The sequence below is a fragment of the Lissotriton vulgaris genome, unplaced genomic scaffold (assembly GCF_964263255.1).
Source record: "Lissotriton vulgaris unplaced genomic scaffold, aLisVul1.2 SCAFFOLD_958, whole genome shotgun sequence".
In the NCBI taxonomy this organism is placed as follows: Eukaryota; Metazoa; Chordata; class Amphibia; order Caudata; family Salamandridae; genus Lissotriton; species Lissotriton vulgaris.
The window spans coordinates 589,047-613,241 of NW_028249575.1; the positions used below are offsets into that span (position 1 = coordinate 589,047).

Sequence of the window (24,195 nt, forward strand, 5' to 3'; positions counted from 1 at the left end):
TCCCAGCTCAGAACCTGGCTATATGCAAATTAGTCTGTCCCTGGCCCAGTGCATCATGGGAACAGGGCAGACCAAACTACCAAGCCAATTCTTCACCAGAAAGGAGACAAGCTTCCGGGGACCGGTTTCTGGCATTTCAGCCGTCGTCGGCCCGGCTTGCTTGAATCCTGATGGTGCAGTGAGCAAGGGACTCATGTCTGAGTATACCCTGCCACACCTATAGTGGCCAAAAACGATACAGAAAAGGGGGTGGAGATGAACAGAGTGTCTGAATTAAGCAGACCACTCTTACCCAGTCCAAAGATCAGGGCTTGATCCATCACCGTTATTTAGCTCACTGCACCATCCCAGCTCAGAACCTGGCTATATGCAAATTAGTCTGTCCCTGGCCCAGTGCCGCATAGGAACAGGGCAGACCAAACTACCAAGCCAATTCTTCGCCAGAAAGGAGACAAGCTTCCGGGGACCGGTTTCTGGCATTTTAGCCGTCGTCGGCCTGGCTTGCTTGAATATTGATGGTGCAGTGAGCCAGGGACTCATTTCTGAGTATACCCTGCCACACCTATAGTGGCCAAAAACGATTCAGAAAAGGGGGTGGTGATGAACAGAGTGTCTGAATTAAGCAGACCACTCTTACCCAGTCCAAAGATCAGGGTTTGATCCATCACCGTTATTTAGCTCACTGCACCATCCCAGCTCAGAACCTGGCTATATGCAAATTAGTCTGTCCCTGGCCCAGTGCAGCATGGGAACAGGGCAGACCAAACTACCAAGCCAATTCTTCACCAGAAAGGAGACAAGCTTCCGGGGACCGGTTTCTGGCATTTCAGTCGTCGTCGGCCTGGCTTGCTTGAATCCTGATGGTGCAGTGAGCAAGGGACTCATGTCTGAGTATACCCTGCCACACCTATAGTGGCCAAAAACGATTCAGAAAAGGGGGTGGTGATGAACAGAGTGTCTGAAGTAAGCAGACCACTCTTACCCAGTCCAAAGATCAGGGCTTGATCCATTACCGTTATTTAGCTCACTGCATCATCCCAGCTCAGAACCTGGCTATATGCAAATTAGTCTGTCCCTGGCCCAGTGCAGCATGGGAACAGGGCAGACCAAACTACCAAGCCAATTCTTCACCAGAAAGGAGACAAGCTTCCGGGGACCGGTTTCTGGCATTTCAGCCGTCGTCGTCCTGGCTTGCTTGAATCCTGATGGTGCAGTGAGCAAGGGACTCATTTCAGAGTATACCCTGCCACACCTATAGTGGCCAAAAACGAGTCAGAAAAGGGGGTGGTGATGAACAGAGTGTCTGAATTAAGCAGACCACTCTTACCCAGTCCAAAGATCAGGGCTTGATCCATCACCGTTATTTAGCTCACTGCACCATCCCAGCTCAGAACCCGGCTATATGCAAATTAGTCTGTCCCTGGCCCAGTGCAGCATGGGAACAGGGCGGACCAAACTACCAAGCCAATTCTTCACCAGAAAGGAGACAAGCTTCCGGGGACCGGCTTCTGGCATTTCAGCCGTCGTCGGCCCGGCTTGCTTGAATCCTGATGGCGCAGTGAGCAAGGGACTCATGTCTGAGTATACCCTGCCTCACCTATACTGGCCAAAAACGATTCAGAAAAGGGGGTGGTGATGAACAGAGTGTCTGAATTAAGCAGACCACTCTTACCCAGTCCAAAGATCAGGGCTTGATCCATCACCGTTATTTAGCTCACTGCACCATCCCATCTCAGAACCTGGCTATATGCAAATTAGTCTGTCCCTGGCCAAGTGCAGCATGGGAACAGGGCAGACCAAACTACCAAGCCAATTCTTCGCCAGAAAGGAGACAAGCTTCCGGGGACCGGTTTCTGGCATTTCAGCCGTCGTCGGCCTGGCTTGCTTGAATCTTGATGGTGCAGTGAGCAAGGGACTCATTTCTGAGTATACCCTGCCACACCTATAGTGGCCAAAAACGATTCAGAAAAGGGGGTGGTGATGAACAGAGTGTCTGAATTAAGCAGACCACTCTTACCCAGTCCAAAGATCAGGGTTTGATCCATCACCGTTATTTAGCTCACTGCACCATCCCAGCTCAGAACCTGGCTATATGCAAATTAGTCTGTCCCTGGCCCAGTGCAGCATGGGAACAGGGCAGACCAAACTACCAAGCCAATTCTTCACCAGAAAGGAGACAAGCTTCCGGGGACCGGTTTCTGGCATTTCAGCCGTCGTCGGCCTGGCTTGCTTGAATCTTGATGGTGCAGTGAGCAAGGGACTCATGTCTGAGTATACCCTGCCACACCTATAGTGGCCAAAAACAATTAAGAAAAGGGGGTGGTGATGAACAGAGTGTCTGAATTAAGCAGACCACTCTTTTTTTTTTTTAATTTTTGAAAACCTTTATTGTGCAAGCAGAAGCGTACAAATACGGGCCTACAACCAATCAGGCCGGCCACGACACATTATGGACGCACAAAATCAGTATTGAAGTTCTCCAGCAGTTTCTCAGCAGTACATGAACAATCAGACAACATTAAAAGGCCCGGAATAACCGCTAGGAGCAGGATAAGAGAAGGTTAATTTTATGTTATAGTAGGAAGTATAGCAAGACCAGTTGCAACTGTTAACATCTGAATTCCTTTGGCGGGCAGTTGGTAAAGCATCCGTACAAAGGAGCAGTGAGAATCGGAAATAATAGCAACAATTGGCGAAGTCAAAACACAGTCTCCCCATTTCTAATCAGTTCCCACCGCTGCCCACCGTCCACCCGTCACCACCTGAATATGTGCTGGTACAAATCAAAGAAGTCAGGGCAGCATCGCGAAGATAGCCATCCACTATACTAACCCAAAGAGAGGGAAAAGGAGAGGAAGGGTAGAAAAAAGGAAGGAATATTAAAAACAATAAAGAATGAACGCAGCACCGCAGAACGCGCCCCATGGCGAGCAAAGCATACAATACTAGAGACCCACGGTGGGGGTCGAGGCAAGTAAGACTTGTAAGTGTGCTATCATTATCATTGAAGCGAAGAAGTCATATCCTACTCTGTCAGCTAACACCCCATGGAGTACGTGCGCGGACACAGCGTCCCGATAAAGGGATACAAAAGAGCCATAGAACTAAGAAAAAAGAACAATATACAGACCCCATCCCACCCACGCCACCCTGCACCCCTGCAGAAGGCTACGGCCTACCCCCCCCCCCCCCCCCCCCCCCGGCAGCGTGCCTGTCGCCCTAAGTAGAACCCGAAATACAGAAGAATCAGAAAGTAAGAAAAGAACACTACAGACAAAAAGAGGAAGGAAAGGGGGAAGAAAAAAACCCCCAGTGGGAGAGGAGATATGCATTCAAACATCCAGCTCCCACCCCCGCCTGAATACATTTAAAACCCACATCAAAACGAGATCGACACAAACTCAAACATCAGGAACATGAAACGGAATCGGTCATACTGTTACAGCTGCGAGCAGTCCTCGTCTCCATACATTAATTAGCAGTCCACCGAGGCAAGTCCGTCTCACCCCTGTCCACTCCTGATCATTACTTTAGCACACAATAAAGAGGAATACAGCAAGCAGTTAGGCATGAAGTGTACATAGGATCGGAACAAGATAGGCCAAGGGTGCAAAACAGGGGATCCCAATCTCGAGCAGCAATGCAAACAATGGCGGCAGCGGACCAAACAGACGAAGAGCAACGTCAGGAGCAGCAAACAGCGTGGGTGCAGTCCCGCCGACCAAAGGGGGGAGGTGTCCCCCACAGAACAACCGTGGGACCCCCACCAAAGCAGTTCAAGTCAAACAGCCGCCGGGTACCCCAGCCAGACTGACCTGGACGGACCCCAGCGTGGGGCCCTCACCCACGTCCGCCACAAGCAAAATCTCCTGGAGACTCGAGGCAGCAGGTATATGATTTCCCAGATGAGCGGCGGCAGTATACCTCGCAGCAGCCGGGAGAGGCAAGTCAGCACACTCCCTCAGTCGGGCCGCATGTATGAGGGGCGGCCCCACAGGCCCGGCGGCAGGACCGCTATCTTTCACAGCTGCGTCAAGGGCCATGGTCGCACGCCAGGAACACAGGGCAGCGAAGACATCGCCAATCGTGGGCTCATTCCCACAATCTTCAGCCGTCGTGCAGTTCGATAGACCAGAGTCGCCTCCCCCAACAGGTCCAAGACCCAGGGCGCCAGCCGCCATTTTGTCAGTGCAACAAGGGCTCTCCGTTCCTCAACCCCGGACCGGGCCGTCGAACACGGCCCCACGGAGTCTCGCCGGGTCCCGCTAACGGCAATCTTGGTGCAGAAAGATGGGCCGCCAAGAAGCAAGGGGCAGCCGGTGCCACCCCACCATGGGCGCCGCCCGCCGATTCCGGGCGAAGGGCTTCAAGATGGCCGGACAGGACAACAAAGGGGGGACAAGCCTCCTATACGGTCCACACCCATCCGAGGCAGTCCGCGCCCCGCAGCCGGGCCCCGGGCCACCAGACCGGGCCCGGTCAGTCGCCACCGGTTCAATCGCTCAATGGCTTCTTCAGCCGACCCCTCCCCTCCACCGGGGGTCAGCGTCGATACCCCGCTCCGGCCGACCGTCGCAGGCGAGTCCCCGGCCTGCACGCCACAGAGGCTCCGGAGCAAACAAGGGCACAGCTCAAGATCCGCGGCACCCAGGAGCTCCCGGGACAAACGGTGAGTGCAAGCAGCCTTTCACCTTCCCATAGTCCGTCGAATGTGTCTCCTTGGGGCAGGATAAAGTACAGGATTTGTGGTTCAGGCGGGAAGGTTGACGGAGCCGAGCTACAGTGCGGCCATCACGGTGACCAGCAGACCACCCTTACCCAGTCCAAAGATCAGGGCTTGATCCATCACCGTTATTTAGCTCACTGCACAATCCCAGCTCAGAACCTGGCTATATGCAAATTAGTCTGTCCCTGGCCCAGTGCAGCAGGGGAACAGGGCAGACCAAACTACCAAGCCAATTCTTCACCAGAAAGGAGACAAGCTTACGGGGACCGGTTTCTGGCATTTCAGCCGTCGTCGGCCCGGCTTGCTTGAATCCTGATGGTGCAGTGAGCAAGGGACTCATGACTGAGTATACCCTGCCACACCTATAGTGGCCAAAAATGATTCAGAAAAGGGGGTGGTGATGAAAAGAGTGTCTGAATTAAGCAGACCACTCTTACCCAGTCCAAAGATCAGGGCTTGATCCATCACAGTTATTTAGCTCACTGCACCATCCCAGCTCAGAACTTGGCTATATGCAAATTAGTCTGTCCCTGGCCCAGTGCAGCATGGGAACAGGGCAGACCAAACTACCAAGCCAATTCTTCACCAGAAAGGAGACAAGCTTCCGGGGACCGGTTTCTGGCATTTCAGCCGTCGTCGTCCCGGCTTGCTTGAATCCTGATGGTGCAGTGAGCAAGGGACTCATGTCTGAGTATACCCTGCCACACCTATCGTGGCCAAAAACGATTGAGAAAAGGGGTGGTGATGAACAGAGTGTCTGAATTAAGCAGACCACTCTTACCCAGTCCAAAGATCAGGGCTTGATCAATCACTGTTATTTAGCTCACTGCACCATCCCAGCTCAGAACCTGGCTATATGCAAATTAGTCTGTCCCTGGCCCAGTGCAGCATGGGAACAGGGCAGACCAAACTACCAAGGCAATTCTTCACCAGAAAGGAGACAAGCTTCCGGGGACCGGTTTCTGGCATTTCAGCCGTCGTCGGCCCGGCTTGCTTGAATCCTGATGGTGCAGTGAGCTTAATTCAGACACTCTGTTCATCACCACCCCCTTTTCTGAATCATTTTGTCCACCTAAGCGTGGAAGGGTATATTCAGATGTGAGTCCCTTGCTCATTGCACCATCAGGATTCAAGCAAGCCGGGCCGACGACGGCTGAAATGCCAGAAACCGGTCCCCAGAAGCTTGTTTCCTTCCCAGTATAAGAATTGGCTTGGTAGTTTGGTTTGCCCTGTTCCCATCATGCACTGGGACAGGAACAGACTAATTTGCATGTAGCCAGGTTCTGAGCTGGGATGGTGCAGTGAGCTAAAAAACTGTAATGAATAAAGCCCTGATCTTTGGACTGGGTAAGAGTGGTCTGCCTAATTCAGACACTCTGTTCATCACCACCCCCTTTTCTGAATCATTTTGTCCACCATAAGCGTGGAAGGGTATACTCAGATGTGAGTCCCTTGCTCATTGCACCATCAGGATTCAAGCAAGCCGGGCCGATGACGGCTGAAATGCTAGAAACCGGTCCCCGGAAGCTTGTTTCCTTTCCAGTATAAGAATTGGCTTGGTAGTTTGGTTTGCCCTGTTCCCATCATGCACTGGGACAGGAACATACTAATTTGCATGTAGCCAGGTTCTGAGCTGGGATGGTGCAGTGAGCTAAAATTCGGTGATGGATCAAGCCCTGGTCTTTGGACTGGGTAGGAGTGGTCTGCTTAATTCAGACACTCTGTTCATCACCACCCCCTTTTCTGAATCATTTTGTCCACCATAAGCGTGGAAGGGTATACTCAGATGTGAGTCCTATGCTCATTGCACCATCAGGATTCAAGCAAGCCGGGCCGACGACGGCTGAAATGCCAGAAACCGGTCCCCGGAAGCTTGTTTCCTTCCCAGCATAAGAATTGGCTTGGTAGTTTGGTTTGCCCTGTTCCCATCATGCACTGGGACAGGAACAGACTAATTTGCATGTAGCCAGGTTCTGAGCTGGGATGGTGCAGTGAGCTAATAAACGGTGATGGATCAAGCCCTGATCTTTGGACTCTGTAAGAGTGGTCTGCTTAATTCAGACACTCTGTTCATCACCACCCCCTTTTCTGAATCATTTTGTCCACCATAAGCGTGGAAGGGTATACTCAGACATGAGTACCTTGCTCATTGAACCATCAGGATTCAAGCAAGCCGGGCCGACGACGGCTCAAATGCCATAAACCGGTCCCCGGAAGCTTGTTTCCTTCCCAGTATAAGAATTGGCTTGGTAGTTTGGTTTGCCCTGTTCCCATCATGCACTGGGACAGGAACAGACTAATTTGCATGTAGCCAGGTTCTGAGCTGGGATAGTGCAGTGAGCTAAAAAACGGTGATGGATCAAGCCCTGATCTTTGGACTGGGTAAGAGTGGTCTGCTTAATTCAGACACTCTGTTCATCACCACCCCCTTTTCTGAATCGCATTGTAAATGCGGCACATCCATGGTGGCGGATGCAAGGCCCACAATAAGTGGCGCATCCCTGCTGATATGCAGGGATGCGCCACTTATTGTAAATCTGCCCCTTTGTTTTTAGATGTTGCTTTAAAAAGAGTGGGGGTCCCTGCTAGACTTAGACCCCTCTTTTATTGGGTAAGACTGTGTACGACAGCGGAGCTGCGCAGGTATCAGAGGGCAGTAGAGGAACTGTTGACCCTAGATACAAGTCTTACATTCCCGTAGTTTGAACATATCCGATATAGACTTGACAGGTTGGACCACGGCCATTTTTGGACAGACCCTGGTTCGTTGGTGGCAGCGTCCAAACTACAATTGAAAGCCCATTGTTGGGATTTCATCCAGGCTCGCCTCCACAGCTCCTCTACTCATAGTAGGGTGGCACTGCAATTCCTCTCTATCAAGGATACAGCAAGCTACGAGGAATTTCTAGACCTACCACTTAAGCAACTTGTGAAATCACTTTACTTAAAAATTCACTATGGCACACTTGAATTAGGGACGCCTATGGCTCTGCAGGTTGCCAGCGGGAGTGTCTGTAGCACGTCAATGTATACCCTATGCTCCAAGTTACAGATTGAAACAGTGCAGTACACAAGAGGGAAGTGGATATGGCCACTATGTAAATATCTTGGAGAATGGAGGTATTTGGAGGCGCTAAGAATTCTAAGGAGCAACATGGCCACTTACATTGGTTTTGCAGTAAGCAGGTATTTATTTTCAGTCGCCCTTATAGAGAAAGCGAATGGCCTTACATTTTAAACTCGTGGCTTTTAGCATTATTTTAAACTAGATAAAAATTGGGATTAGTCATGAAAGTACCTGCCTTACAGGAGATCAGAAACTAAGACACGTTCAGCACTTTTTAACATGATAGCGGAATAAATTGCCATGATCTCCTATTCTTACATATCTTATGTAAAAGATTATTTTGTTCCATGAATTTCATATTCTAAGAATAGGGAGCCCAAAAAAATGTGTTACCGCAATTTTAACGCCTTAACCGCAGCGGTTTTTCCGCCACAATGCGGGTGTTCTAAACTGTAGGCAGGGCTGCGTCGGCCGTTGATCATGCGCAGCACTGGGGAGGGAGTGCTCGCGACGGCCAACGGCAGCAGGGAAGGGGTTAAAATGGATTGATCTTATCGATCAAACATTTTTACTGTTATGTAATTGTCATAAGTGTAGTGTCCTGCTGGACACGTTCTAGTGTTTCCCCTGGTGTTAACCTACACTGCACACCCACCCATCACAGGCATCACCGGTCAGGTGACCCTGCAAATAAAAGGGGCCGGGCGCACGTGCCCTGGGCCAGTTCCAGTACCCTTCCACTGTGTGATGTGTAGTTATCTGTCTAGCATGGGGCAGGGCCCGAGACACCACAATAAGGTCTATGTTGCTTGTTTTATGGGATACCCTTCCAAAATAAACATTATTGACTTGACTTGCTCGAAGATGCATTGTTTACCACATTTTCCAACATGTTCTCCGAAGGGGACGCCAACTGAAGGGCTCCCCACAGTTTGTCCCATCGGGGGAGAAAAAGTCGAATCAGCAGCACGAAACCAGTCCACCGGAAAGAGCTTACAGGAAGGCGGGAAAGACATCTCACGAGGAAGCGCGAGACGGGGATGAGAAAGACGAGGAGGGAGGGCTGTGGTGTAAGACGTGGGAAAGGGGGCTGCTGAAGAGGTCTCGGGGAGAGAAGAGCGGCGGTGGAGGAGTTGATGAGAGTAGAGGACGGGCTCGAGGGTCTGTAATCGAGCAGCTAATGTATTGAATTATTGTGACTGATGAGGCCTCCTCTGGTATATTAGTGCTGGCAGCTCCGGAATCAGACAACATCACACTGAGCGATGGGAGATGCGCCGAGACGGCAGCTAGACGAAGAGACATATTTATTGAAGGAGGGAGGGAAGGTGGAAGAAATATGAGACAGAAGCGAGGGGGATCAACAGACCCATAGAGAGAGCGGGAAGGGAGGGGGGAGAGAGAGATGGAGAGGGGAAGGGAGATATGTGGAGAGGCGGCGAGGTAAGGGTGGAATTGGTAGTGAAAGGCCGCGGGCTCCTCAGAGACAGAGAGATGGCGCAGTAACAGAGAGAGAGAATTGCTGAGCAGAAGGCGGCTTGAGTGGCTGGGCGCCTGCTCCAATCCAGCTCGCACCTGCTGGCTGCCCCGACACCAAGGGGACAATTAGAGGAAGCAATTATAACAGTTAGGATGAGCCAGGCCCCCCCAGCCTCCGTGCATCCCCACTGCTCCCGGCACAGCTGCCGAGCCCCTCCCGCTCCCACATCTCGCGTTATGAACCTGACTGAAGCAGACACGCCATCTTTTTTTCAGGCCCTGGCCTGGTTCTCACTGCCCCCGCCACCCCGCAGGACTGGACGGCTTGTGTGCCCTGCTCCGAGACTGCCTATGTCAGCTAAGTTCTGCAGATGTCAGCCGAAGGCTGGTCTGTGACTAGATGTGTATGTGGCGACTGTACGCCTGTGTGTGATCAGCCGCACTGTGCAAGCCTGTTTGAGTGACAGCTCTGTGACTGCTCCGTCAGCGATCCCTCTTGGGCGCTTTCATGGGGGCGCAGCAGGTGCAGTGGCACCGTAGCCCAGATTTATGGGGGGAGGGCGGCCACTTCACCCAAATGTAGCTGTTTCTTAATTCCCAGCTGGACAGTAGAGAGGCCTGGCACCCCACCCCCGCCTCTCTAAGATGGAATTTTCCTCTAGGTGTTTGCTTTTGCAAGTCATTTTCGTTAAAGGCATATCAGGCATTTCATTCTATGGAAAAAGAGAAGGGCACTCATCTCATCATAACCATATATTTTAAAAAAAGTAAAAAAATTAAATACATTAAAAAAAACCAGGTCTTCTTCATGTTTGAACCCCAGGGCTGCTGTGTGTGCTTCGCTCACTGTATATCTGGTGCATGTATATGATATTGACAATGCTGCAGTTTTGCATTGCATCGATCTGCAAGTTTTAGGAGTTATTATTAGCCAATATAACAGTATTCATTGTATCTACTGTGGCTAGTTGAAAAGCTAAGTCGGCCCGTATTTAGACATATATTGGGCCTCATGAACGACATTTTGACACACTGCAGTGCAGCAAGCCGTCCTACTGTGCCGCCTCGCTTCGAAAGAAAAGTGACAGTAATGCGTCTTATCTACAAGATACAGCGCATTCCTTTCCTTTTCCCCAGCGCTGGCGCGCAATTAGCAGCTGTGCACCAATGACGACACACTTGCGTCCCGTTGCGAGGGTGCCTGCATTGTGGGCAGCGCCGGACTGGAAACCGAAACCAGCCCTGGCAAACTACTTGGCTGCCCGGCACCCGGGGAGGGTGCAGCCGAGCTGTTTGCTAGGGTCAGTTTAGGCCAATTTTGATACAGGGGGCCGACATTGCCGGCCCAGGTAACAAAAACGCCGCCCCCCGGGGGCTCAAAACCGGCCCCCACCATGGCGGCCCACCTGCTACGGTGCCTGCTACGGTCACTCCAAACATGTTTGTGGGGGTGATTGAAGGGACACCTTCCTGCACAAAAACAATCATTAATGGCATTTTCCTCTTTCTAAGAGGAAACAATGAGGAGAAATAAAAGGATTTCTCCTCATTGCGCTACTCCTACTCCTCCCCTGGGAAGGCATAGGGTTCAGACGCATTCCCAGCTTTTCCAAACGTTGTAAATCTAGGTCTATATCAGGTTCCATGGGTGATGCGTGGGAACACCCACAGCAACACCCATGGAACGCCCCTTTCACACGGAGTAATGTGTTAAAGGGTCCATATTTACAAGGCCATGAAAAGTCATGCAGGGTGACTTTACGTGGCCTTGTGAATATGGGCAAGCACATTGCGCTGCCAGTGCGTAAAAAAATGATGCACCAGTGGCGCAATGGGATTGTAAATGAGGTGTATAATGCGCAGCTTGTTCAGAGATCTTACGTCCACTCACTATTCAATGTACTGTATGAAGAGCCTCCAACGAGCATCGACATCCACCATACTTAGTGCTGGCATTTAGCACATTTCTAAGCACCTTCAGTTTTGGTGGATAATGGAAATGAGGTGCCCAGTGCTTAACAATTTGTCCAGGATCGAACAATGATGTCAAGTGAGGGAACCAGAATTAGAACCCCGATAGGACCATGGCCGCCAAATTAGTTGCAAGCCCAAATCTCCTCCCAAGAACAGGGTTTGCTGTAAATGGAGGTTTTCTACCAGGATAATCCCTTAGCATTGCTAGATTTTTATTTTACCGCAAATTAATGGATGATCCACAAATCGACTGTAAAATTAAAAAATTTAAAAGAAGCGTGGGTTCCTGCACTTCTTTTTTTTTTACTGACGCTAGGGTGGGCCAAGTCCAGGGGGCATTATGAGCAGTACAATCAGAGGAGGGGGTGCGCTTGGCCTCCCTCCCCATGCTGATTTTGGCCATGGATACCCCATTCCCTGGGAATCCGACCCATATTCATTCGGGGAGGGGTGCCTTACGGCCCCCTCCCTGCTCCAATTTCCGCCCAGGGGACCCCATCCTCTGGTCCTGGCAATTAACATAAATAGGTAGGGGGTACACTGCCCCCTCACCAGGCCGATTTCCGCCCCGTGGACCCCATCCCCCAGGTCTGCGTGCAATTTGAAATTGGAGTGGGGCTACACTGTACCCCTCACAGAGCCAATAATGGCCCTGAAGACCCCATTCCCCATGGGCGGCTCCTGCTATGTCCCGGGCTGTCCACCTCCACTGGCGCGGACAGGGTTACCTCTGTTTGCTCTCGCTTGGGGGAAGCAATACTAAAACTCCCGCCAATCAAGAGCAAACACAAAGTCTACTATCAGCTGGCAGAAGCTTTAAAAATGCTCCAGCCAGCTGGGAGTGGACTTCAGCTCTGTCACTGCTGGCAGGGAAACTGATCTCAATTTTGATCCCGCCCTCAGGGAGCAGCATTTTTAGTTGCTCCCTGTGGGCAGATGCAATGCTGGCTTCCGCTTGATGTGGTGAGCCAGCTGGGGCATTGGGGGGCCAGCCCCAAAAAAGGAGATTGTGGGCGACCTGGGTGGGTACCAAGGTACTCACCCATAGTTAGTCGGGCCGGAGGGGATGGGATACTGGGGCCAAAATCGGCCTGGGGAGGGGGCTCTGTGCCCCCCTCCCCTATCAAAAACGTGCTAGGCTCTGGAGGATTGGGTCCCCAGTGCTGAAATTGGCTCAGGGAGGGGGGCTGCATGCCCCTTCCAATTTTGTTATTGGCTGGGCCCTGGGCGATGGGGTTACTGGGGCTAAAATGTGCCAGGGGTATTATGTGCCTCCCTCCCATTTACAAAAGGTGCTGGGCCCCGGGGATAGGATCCAAGGGTCGGAATTGGCCCACGGTGGGGGGATGTGTGCCCACCTCCCTATTTTCAATATGGCTGGGCCCTGGGAGAAAGGGTCCTTGGGGCCAGAATTGGCCCGGGGAGAGGGGTTGCATGCCCCCCCCCTATAGTTACAGTGGTGAGCCCCAGGAGATGGGGTCCCTGGGGCCAGAATTGGCCCAGGGCGGGAGTTGTGTGGCCCCTCCCCCATAATTACAGTGGTGGGCACCGGGGGATGGGATGCCTGGGGCCCAATATGACCGGGGGACACATACCCATGTACGGCCCTGCGTAGCAGCAGTTGGATTAAAGTATGCTAATTAAATATTACTTAACATAAAAAAAAAACATAGAAATTCACTAAAAAACGAAGGTTACAGGGAGATTATAGAGTGGAAAAAGCATTCAAAAAGCGTAGAACATCACTGATAAAACTAAAGGTTACAGGGATGTTATAGATAGGAATAGAATTGAAAAAAAAACCTTAGAGATGTACTAAACCAAAGGCTACAGGGACGTTATAGGTAGTTTCTGATTTACACACAAAAAAAACATAGAAATTCAGCAGCTAAAGTTAGCGTTATCTCAAGTAACTATAACTCGTGCCCTAAGGTAACTATAACTCAAACCCTTGCCAATCACTGCTAATTGTCCCACATATTACATAACCCATAACATCTTCAATGACAGCATTGATATCAATGTAACATTCAATGTAAAATTATTGGTGAGAAAACTGTGCATGGCGGGAGCTTGACTTATAGTTACCTTAAGGCAAAAATTGTAGTTACTTGAGATAACTCTAACTATAACTGCTGACTTTCTGTCTGGTTTGTGTGTGTAGAATCTGAACCTAACTATAACATCCCTGTAACCTTTGTTTTTTAAGTAAATATATATAGAGCTATAGATATAGATACATTTAGCAAATTGACTTCTCTGCTTGATTGGTGACTGTAAAACACATTACAAGATGTAAGAATGGTCCGAGAAAGACGAGAATCTATTCAAAATTAAATAATAGACATTTTTTAGATTCCAAACTGAACATCACAAACAACAAAATACATCATGTTTTCAAGGTACAATAAATTATATTCCCCTACAGTGCAGAACACTACTGACTGAGTGCAAGCATCACTGTGCTAAACTGTTGCTCTTGCTTAACGCAGTAGAGAAGATGCATCTACTCCTCAGTGTAAAGCAAGCAGTGGCAAAGCCAATATAGCTGATGTTGACTGTCATCCTGTTGGTTTTGTTAACCCATGTTTTGTTATGCTTCCTGCAAAACATTTAGCACCCTGGCCCTCATCAATAAAAAAACACATCGGCTTTAAGCTAAAATATGTTTTACTCTCCAAAAGCACATATTACTGTAGTTGTCTCTGGCACTTGGTCCACGTTGTGACTTTGAGAAAGAGGTGAGTGGTACACAGCAGCATGGGCTCTCATGAGATTCAATGCAAATTTGGCACTGCACACACTGACTGTTGAAATGCTTACTAAATTGATGCTATCTATTGCGTTGGGCAAGGGTCACGCTAACATTTTGTACATAATGTCCACCTTTTATGTATATGTGTGTGTCAGCCAAAAGACTGCCTGTGTTTGGACTTTGTGACGGATGTACCATGTTACAACGCATACTATTACAACTACCTACCGTTACAACGCGACCATTACAACGCATACCATTACAACGCATAGCGCTTTGAGGTGCTGGATAGTGGTAAGTATAATTTACTATTCTAACTCCAGTCCCCGTGGACCCTAGGGAAGGTGTTGGATAGTAAATTATACTTATTCCCTATCCTAGAGCGCCCCCCAGCGCAATGCGTTGTAATGGTATGCGTTGTAAAAGTCGCGTTGTAATGGTAGTGCGGAGTAACAAATGCGTTGTAACAGGTGTATACCCTTTGTGACTGTTCTATCACTGCCTGCATGAGCTGCTGCTTTGAGGAAACCTGTCTGCCTCAGAATCTTCCACCCCAACTACTCTCTTGATTTGAAACTTACCTGGTACTGAGGTTCCAAGTGCTACGAACACCACTGCAGTGACCGAATCTTTGAGACCCACAGTGCATCCGAAGTGCGAGGCAAGGTCACCAGTGACTGCTGTGAGTACGCCAATGAGGGAAATGGACACTAAAAAGCAGGCCCAGCCACTCCAGTACTCCGTGGGTGGCACAAACGCGAAGAGAACCTTCCAGAAGACGGTGAGAAAATGCATGATATAGTCAAAGCAGGAGGGGAGACGTTCCTCCCCACTTTCATCTTCATCATCATCACCTAAGATTGTGGAGATAGAAAGACAGAGAAGGTGAAAGTAAACTAGAGAGTAAGAAACAGGGTTTTTAATTGTGTTAATGCTTATCATTGCATTACAACTGTCACATACGGTGGACATATAGCAAAAAAATAAGAGCGTGTGAACAGGACATAAATAATACCAAACTTGCTTCTCCTCTTACACCCAGTCCTTCTTGTAGAATCCCACTGCGGTCATGCTTCAAAGACCTGTCTCTCACTGACATACTTAACCCCCTCAAACCCACTTCCCTTGAAGATTATGTTAATTACTGTCCTTCAAAGCTCTCTCTGGGAAAGGTCTCTGACCTCTACTCACCAATGTCAATGCCTCCCTCACTCTGGGCATCTTCCCAGAAACTCTCAAGACAGGTCAGATCCTTCCACTCCTAATGAAACCTACTCTAGGCTCTGAAGACCTCACCAACTATCTAGGGTAGATGAGTGATGTACCGGTGTGCACCACTCATCTACCCTACATAGACAAGATAACTTTAAAAAGTAGTCTACGCTCAACTCCAAGATCACATCAGCACTAACCATCTCCTGTATGACTACCAATCTAGCTTATTATTTTGCAGCACCAGAGATAACTACCTACATACCCTAGACAATGCCTTCCTAAACACTATTTCTTCAAGAAAGCATCTTCAGTACCACCATCCGGTTGCAAAAGCACAAGGGCTTGAGCAGTCTGGATGGTGGTAATACCCTGCTCCATAGCCTCCAGACTGACACTCCGTAAGGGCATCCTACACAGTGCAGCACATCTCAGCCAGGGGTGGAAGAAATATGATCACATCACACCCATCCTGATGGAACTCCATTGACTCCACTTGCCAACCCGCACCATCTTCAAAACCAGCTTCATCATTTTCAAAGCAATCACGCCAAGCATCCCAGCTTATCTTCTGGACAAGGTCACCGTCTCTGATGGCTCTCGGCACACCCACAGCCAGCCCTCCATCAGACTGGAGACAAAGAGGTGTTAGAAAAAGACATAGTACAGGCCTTTGCCATCAATGCCCCCATGATTTAAAACAACATCCTCGCATCCAAAGGCGCCCCCTGAACGCTGCTTCGATTTAGGAAAGAGTTGAAGACACACCTCTTTTAAGAACACTACCCCACAATACAGAAACAGCCTATTAGCTCAAATGGTACTTGTTATAGTAATCAGGATACCACCTCCATCACAACTGAGGTGCCTGAAAATATTTCAGATGGATGATCCCTTGCAAATTTGAGCTTCTTATCACAGCCACTGAAATTATGTGATTCTGTTGCTGTGGCGTTTTCTGCATCATTATTGATTTACCTCATTTTCTAAACCTTCATACTGCTCCTACATATAAATATAATTCAACATTAAACCTAATTTCTTGCCCCAGTGGTTCAAAAGGTACTATGAAAAATGGTATTGCAGGTGCAACGCAAGAGGTTGACACGTTGCAAAAGATAACTAGCCACCATTAAAGCAGTTGGTTGCTCTTTTTAAGTATAAAACAGGTACTAATGTATCCTTTGCCCACAAAGTGCCATTCCTTAAGAAGCTCTGTACTGTGTACATTGCTGGGATCCATTTTCTATCTACATGTGTTTAAAAAATTTCTTGAAAGCAAGGTAGCTCTTCCATCAAATGTGCTGCATAGCCTCTCGTTATTTTCTCATAATTTGGTTCTCCATTGCTGCATAATTCCAGTAGCTTTGGGCCACATGCACCAAAGTTTGCATTTGCGATTCCTAAATTTATATTTTTAGGAAATCGCAATTTAGGAATCGCAAATGCTTATGCATGTAGGAATCACACAAAAAATTGTGATTCCTACACATTCCTTAATTGCGACTTGCAAATTGCGAATCACAAATCAGGAATAGCTTCCCATTCATTCGTATGGGCCTGGCCCATAGGAGTGAATAGGAATTGAATGCGCTATTTGCGAGTACCAAATAGGTACTCGCAAATTGCGCATGCAATTTCAAGGGTGCAAGGGGGCCAAAAGGACACCCTGATGCACCCTTGAAATTGCATTGTTATCACATGTTGCACACACACATGCCCCAAGAGCATGTATATGTGTGCAATATGGAACTTTGAAAAATGCACTTTTGCGCATTTTTCAAAGTTCTCACAAATTACCATCAACTTGGAATTGATGGTAATTTGCGTTTCCTAATTGTGAAATTGCAATTTCTTTGTTGTTAATGCATTGCATTTAGGGAATCGCATTTTTGCGATTCCCTAAATGCAATCGCAATTTAATAATCGCAAATTTAGCGATTACTTAAATTGCGATTTTTGCATTTGGGATGATGCATCCCAAATGCAAAAATACCGGTTGCAAAGGGGCAGATTCTGAGAATCTGCCCCTTTGCGACTGGTATTTTCAATGATGCATGTGGCCCTTAGCCTATAACATTCAAGATGGTTCACAACGTCCACAATGGGGCTCCTAAAAAGATTAATGGCTGTACAAACACAATGGATAGTGCTATTAACGTATAGTGTGTTTTCCACCTTCTTAAAAAGCATCTAATGCCATTCAGTATGGCAACCACATCCCAAGTAGATCGCCTAAAACATACAAAATACCATACCATCCCAACAGAGGCGCCTGATTACATTCAAGTCGGCGTCCCCTGTTCGGATTGGGGGATACTAATAATAATCAAGATGGCTGCCACCAACTAAAGCAGTACAAAAGGGGGTGGTGATGGACGGAGCATCTGAACCAATCAAACACTCACACCCAGTCAACAGATCTGGGTTTAATCCATCACCGTTCTTTAGCCCACTCTGCCACCCCAGTTCAGACATGGCCATATGCAAATCAGTCTGACCCTGTGCCTCATGGGAACAGTCCAGCCCGAACTGCCAAGCACTAAAGCAGAGCATGAACCATTTGGAGTGTCTACCACCAATAGATCTATGATATGTTGTACAGCCAACACTGACTAATGTTCCTTCTTACCAAATAATCAACATGTGTGATGTCACGAAAAATGTATAAAACACCCCTCAACGCCTGGTCTTGACGCTCTCAACTGCTCAGATACTGCTGAGCAAAATGAATGCTTTATTGTGATAGTAGTTTTGCATATCAGATGTGCAACTCACCCTGCACCAGTTCTACTGACTTTGTGAACACATTCACAGTAGCCAGACCATATCTTATGGGAGGTAAAATGTGATTTTACAAGCAAGAGGAAGATGCAAAGAACTATAGGAATTAGAGGAGGGCCAACGTCACAATAATTATGAAGAGTTCTGTTAATACGCATCAGATATCTCCTCAGGCGTCGAGGATCTGATCTCTCAGTGTTTTGTATGGCTATAAAAAGCAACAGCGAGTATACACATCAGCGTAAATCTAATTATTCGCTAATGACAACGTTGGGGACAAATCAGTGTTAGTCAAGTGGCCCTGTCAATGCATTCAGCCTGAGGGTCCTGAAAACAGGCTCATTGGACCATGACCCCGAAGCCAATGAGAATTCATGGTTGATTTGTGAATTAGGAGGCACGCGCTCATAGCGCTGTTCTCCAAGTTGGAGTCTTTGATCCATACTCGAGATGATCATCTAAATGCGTGCTTCAGCGGCCAGCCCACAGGAGCCCGTAATTTATTTATGGGCAAAAATGATTTTTTTGGCGGGACTGAGCATTATCGATCCGCCGTGCTTGAGCGATTTAAGTGATCATCCAGTATTTATGGGATTAGCAAATGCAGTCCTGCTAATGATGACCCGCTGGTGGTTTTGATGAATTTTGAAAAGGGTATTCTTTTTTTAGTACTGCTTTGCATGGACTTGCTCGTTTTGTTTTATAATGGATGTTAAGGAGCAGCGAACGGTTGTCGGACTGCAAGGGCGAAAGGGACTTCGATGGATGGTGCAGAGATTGAGGCCAGATATGTCTGAAGATAGGCCTGTCGGGATATTAGAGGGGGTCAGGGCCGGACTGGCTACCGGGCGTTTTGGAATGCTGCTGAGCTGGGGGCTGATTTCGTTGATGGGGACCTGCGTGTACTGAACAAAATTAGTTTTGCTTTAATTATTTTGAAGCACACGCAGGTCTCCATGAACAAAATCAGCCCCCACTGCAGTGAAATCAGCCCCCAGCTCGGCAGCATTCCAAAACGCCCCGTAGTCAGTCCGGGCCTAGAGGGGGTGCTACCCTCACATTACTCGGTAACTTCTGGATGACTCCCTTTTAGTGGGGTCCTCCTCAGATTCTCCTCTATAAAAATTTCTGATTAAAGGAACAGTTGTAGGGTTGCGATTGCCACCAAAGTACTCAGGTGAGTCCTCTGGACACAAGAAACAGCAGTGGAAATTCAAATTATTCGGAGTCTCCAGTGCACATCGGAAGTCTGCAGTCCAAACTGAATGTCACTAAGTTCCCAGGGGCATATTATCAAGGAACGGCGTTAAAATTATCGCCGCTTTAGCAGCAGAAAACTGCTGCTAAAGCGGCGATAATGGGCTTGATAATACACCCTTGAGAATTCCAATAGAAGCCCATGTTCTGTGAACATGGGCTTCTATTGGAATTCTGAAGGGTGTATTATCAAGCCCATTATCGCCGCTTTAGAGGCAGTTTTCTGCTGCTAAAGCGGCGATAATTTTAACGCCGGTGTGTACCTTAACATGTCTCCACCCTAGGTCCTAGCACGCCTCCGATGAATGCCTGAAGGAGCCCTGGAGAACTCTCAAGGGTGAATGAGGCTGTCCAGTCACCACAAAAGTTTGAGCTCCACCTTCCCACTTTCCTCAATCCCTTCCTACTCTCCTGCCGCGTGACTTACCGGCACTGACGGTCACCGCGCTGACAAACTGCTCCCTCCAGCTACTGCTGCCCACCACGAGCGCCAGGTTGGTCTTCTTGATCAGCTTGTCCACGGTGCTCTGGTGGAAGAAGCAGAAACATGGACATGAACCACTAAAACATGCCCTGGAACACCTAGACTGCTGAAGCCTGCCTTGTGTACGTACTGCAGAAGCTCCACTGAAGAGCGCGAGGCGCGTGAAGAGGTGACCGATCAAGACGTCATACAGGTAAGCAAGGTGAGAAATAAGTAAATCCCATTGAGGTGAACAAGGGTGTGTGAGGTGGCCCAACATATTGCAGTACGCCATTATGGAATATGTGGAGTATGCATGTCCAAGGTTGTGGAGGATAACTGAGACCTTAATGGAATGACTGTTGCCCACCTTTGTTCGACAGGCAAGGGATTATTCTTATCTCTGCCAGTGCCTGCCATTTTGAACTCAAGGTTTGTTTGGAAACCTGGACAATGTACCTTTTAAAAAGATGCAGAAATCCTTCATTATGGTCCTTTGAAATATACAGTTGGTAAGTGAAGGGGGGTCTCTATTGCTTTTAGGAGATACCATCTTCACTAAATGTGATGGTAAGTCTCACTAAAGGGAGAGCGGTAAAAGGAGTGGGCGTCCTGAGAAGTAATGTAGCGAGGCAAAATGCAGATATTCATTGAACTGAGCAAATGCAAATGACAGTCTCGCGGAGGCAGATTCACCAAAATGGCAGTATAGGATTGACATCAAAGACGCTTTAAGCCACGATGACATCACTGTATTGCCCCATCCTTGTTCTACCATTGGTTCCCCCGACAATCTGCTTTGAGTTGCTTACTGGCTATGGGTGGGGCAACAAGTAGAAACCACTGGATGTAAGCAGCACTGACCTTGAGACCAGGGATGGCAAGGGCAGTGCCTGGGTGACTGGTAGGAGCTGCTAGCCATGGCCACCATTAGCCGAGGCTCACGGACAGCCCTGTCTGCGGGAAGGGTCACTAAAGGGATGAATTGGCAGTTCAACCAAGCAGCAAGGAGGCTGTATAAAGTCAGCAGTTTTGGGAGAAATCTTTTAACTATTTCCAGATCTCTTACCTAGAATATTGGTGAGGAACAACCACTTTATCAATAAAAGTTACCCCTTGACTGCCTGACTTGTGCTGCTGCTTCAGTCTCAAAAGTTGGCATGCGGACTATTTGGCACCGTCTGCCCTGTAACCGCTGTTTGCTCTCACGACCACCCTGTGCTAGTGCGGTAACCCAAAATCACAGGACCTCCCTGCAGAATGTGGTAAGGGGCTCCTGACACTTCCAGATCTCACAGATATGTATAGATATGTATAGGTCTCGGGTTGGAAGGTGAGACCCCTGAAGGTTGGGAGGTGCCCTCACCGCAGGGACTCCGTTACTCCCCTGCCCTGTGGTGTTTAAGAAGTTTATTTCGCCAGAGGGGGGCACTTACCTTGAACTCATAGGACTCCTCGATCACCACCTCTAGCCTGGTGTGCTCCCCGAGACTCGGGCACCCCATCCGGGCGATGTCCTCCTCGCACCCCGGAGCTGGCTTGTTTTCGTTGGAGTCACCTGCGGCATGAGAGCGGAGAAGAGAGTGAGGACCTGGCCGAGGTTAAGGGTGGCTGCTTGTGGTTGCACATTTTATTTTAAGTTCAGACATAGCTTGTTAAAGTCCCTCTTTCTCTGCCTGATAGGACTCTCCAAGCTTCTCCTGAGTCATACACGCGTCCTTTGTTTCTTGTCTCTCCTCACCCACTCTCCCTTCCTTCATCCCTCATCTACAGTGGCCTAGCCTGGGGGTCATGGGCCCTAGAGCAAGAAATAAAACTAGGCCCCCTAGTCGGTCTTCAAATACTGCTATAATTGAGGTGCAGCATGCCTAGCACACCCTGGCAGCCGGTGTCACTGCACCAGCTACCCTAATGTAATTTACGTGTTTCACAGTTCCTCATTTACCAGCCTTTCCTTTTGCCTCCTTGTTTCCACCTGCTCTTCTCTCATCTTCTTCATCCATTTAATGCTCTTCCCTCGGTCCCCTACCTCAGTCTTCCTCTTCCCCGGCTTCTGTCTCTCACTCACCCTCATCTCCTCCCTCCCATCGCTCCTTATTTCTGGTTCCTTTCCTTTTCCCTTGCCCACTTTGCTCGTCCTTGACCTTATATCCTTTATCTTTCTCAACTTTATTTCCTTCTCCCAGTCTGTCACATTTTCCTGCCCTCCTCCCCATTCTTTCACCCTCTCCTTTTCTTTGAACTCTTTCCTCTCTCTCTTTTTATTGTTCCCTTATCTTCTACACCCTCTTCACTCCTCCCCTGAAACGTTAACACTGCTAACGCCCCGGGCATGATGTGTGTACAAAAAAAAAATATCAGAACAGGCAGCCTCTGAAATAACATTAGTTGGTGCAGGGCAGACTGGGCCCCCTCCCCCCTCTGGGCCCCGGTGCATTACACCAGCTGCACCAATGGTAGCTACACCCCGGTGCATCTATTTTTCCTGTCCCATTATATCCTGTATTCTTCTCCCTTCCTTTTTCCTCACTTCTACATTCACTTCTACTTTCTCTATCTTACAGTCTGCTTTACTTTGCTCTTTCTTACTATTTCTTCTGACCAGGACCGGCTTTTGGCATGGGCAAGCTGGGCCCAGGACCAGGGCGCCAGTCTTCGGAGAGGTGCAGAGAGCTGTTTGCAGTAAGGTCAGGGCCGGACTGGCCGTAGCGGGCATCAGGCGTTTCCCCGGTGGGCCGACAGGGTGGGGGACAGTTTTTGGGCCAGGGTGGGGGCCAGTTTTTGGGCCCTGGCGGGGCGTGTTTGTTATAGGGGCCGGCAATATCAGACCCCTGTAACAAAATCAGCCGAAACTGGCCCTAGGAAACAGCTCGGCCGCTCCCCCTCTCCCCCTGGGGGCCAGCCGAGCAGTTAGCCAGGGCCGGTTTTGGTTCCCAGTCCGGTCCTGATTAAGGTCATGCAAACAGCAGCGTCCAGTGACTTCAATTTTAAGTGCTTTCAATCACTTGTAAAGGTGCTGCAGGAGTTTAATATAACACCCATCAGACCGTTTCCGTGTCCTACCCTCCCACACCCTGCTGCCACACACAAACGCCACCCGCAACAAACAACTTGGCACCATTGTGACAGACCCGAGCTGTGAGAGATTCAGGTGAGTTGGGGGAGGTGTGGAGATGTTTGTGTTCAGAGATCAGTCACTGCTGTGATGGTATCAGTCAGGAGCTGACCTCTGAATACAGACGGAGCCGCTGCCGTCTCATCTTATAAAACAACAGTAGCGAGGGCGCCAAATTTCATTTGTATCTCCTTGCCTTCTTCTCCATCCCTTCTCATTTCTTCTCCCAATGTCTCTTTCATGGGTACATGTGACCAGATGTACAGATATCAGGAATACAGATTTCCTAATTGCGATTATCTCCGAATTGCAATAGGTCACAAATCGACCTACCTGATAATTATTACTGAGATAGGTCACAATTTGCTACCCATTAGGAATCACAGCCATCGCAGGGATGGTGGCCGTCTGAGGTCAGCCGACCACCATGTTTGTGATTGCTTTTTAATACAGCAATCTTTTTTAAAAATGCAGCCTGTTTCTCATAAAGGGAAACGGGATGCATTTAAAAAGAAAAAAAATGCAACTTTGAAGTTTAATTTTTTAAGAGTAGGCAATGGTCTATGGGACGACTGCCTGCTCGTAAAAAAATGGTTTCTACATTATCGAAGTGATCCCAAGGGGACCCCTTCCCATTTACGAAGGAGCCACTTTGAAAATGGTGGTAAAGTATTACAGCTTTGCGAACAGAATTTGGTAGCAAAACAGTAATACATACCATACCAAGTCGTCATTTGGAAAGGGAAACAAAAAAGAACTCCCCTTCCAAATACCGAAGTACAAATGTAAATTGCGACTTAGTAACAAGTTACCAAATCGCTTTTTGCATTTTGTACATCTGAAAAAATAATCTTCTGGTCGCAAACCCATGATTTGTTGCGACTGGAAAAATGCTTTGTACATCTGGCCCTTGGTTTATTATCCTCTCCTTCTCTCTCGCCATCTCTTTCTCTTGCCCTTTCTCCTATATCCACTCCCTTCCTTGCTGTATCCCCTGCCCCCTCCTCTCTCTTTCATGGTCTACCACATCTTCTGCCTTTCCCTCGTCTCCTCTCTCAAGGGGCATGGTGAACCCCTGGCTTTAGCAGATCCAGTGGGGGTGGAGTTCTGGATAGACCTCTTCTGTCAACAGCTTGGCAGAAAAAGACTCATAATTTAAATGAAAGGGTTGGTGGATAAGTGAATGATAGGATGAAGGGATGGATGGATGTGTGAGTGAAAGGATGGATGATTGAATGAAAGGGTGGATGGAGAGATGGCCAGATGAATGAGTGAAAGGATGGATGTAACGATGGATGAGTGAAAGAATAGATGGAAGAAAGGGCCGATAGATGTCTTAGTGAAAGGATGGATGGGTGGGTGG

At 48.6% G+C, this 24,195-nt stretch overlaps 1 protein-coding gene across 1 annotated transcript in view; it reads right to left on the minus strand.

The window, feature by feature from the left end:
* LOC147663542 (sodium/calcium exchanger 1-like) overlaps positions 1–24,195 on the minus strand; it is a 126,769-nt gene that overhangs the window by 68,921 nt on the left and 33,653 nt on the right. The window contains exons 3-5 of the mRNA XM_086950376.1: positions 21,154–21,275; positions 19,682–19,781; positions 14,583–14,855 (exon numbers count right to left, since the gene is read on the minus strand). Coding sequence (XP_086806502.1) covers positions 14,583–14,855; positions 19,682–19,781; positions 21,154–21,275 — 495 coding nt within the window. The remainder of the gene's footprint in view (positions 1–14,582; positions 14,856–19,681; positions 19,782–21,153; positions 21,276–24,195) is intronic.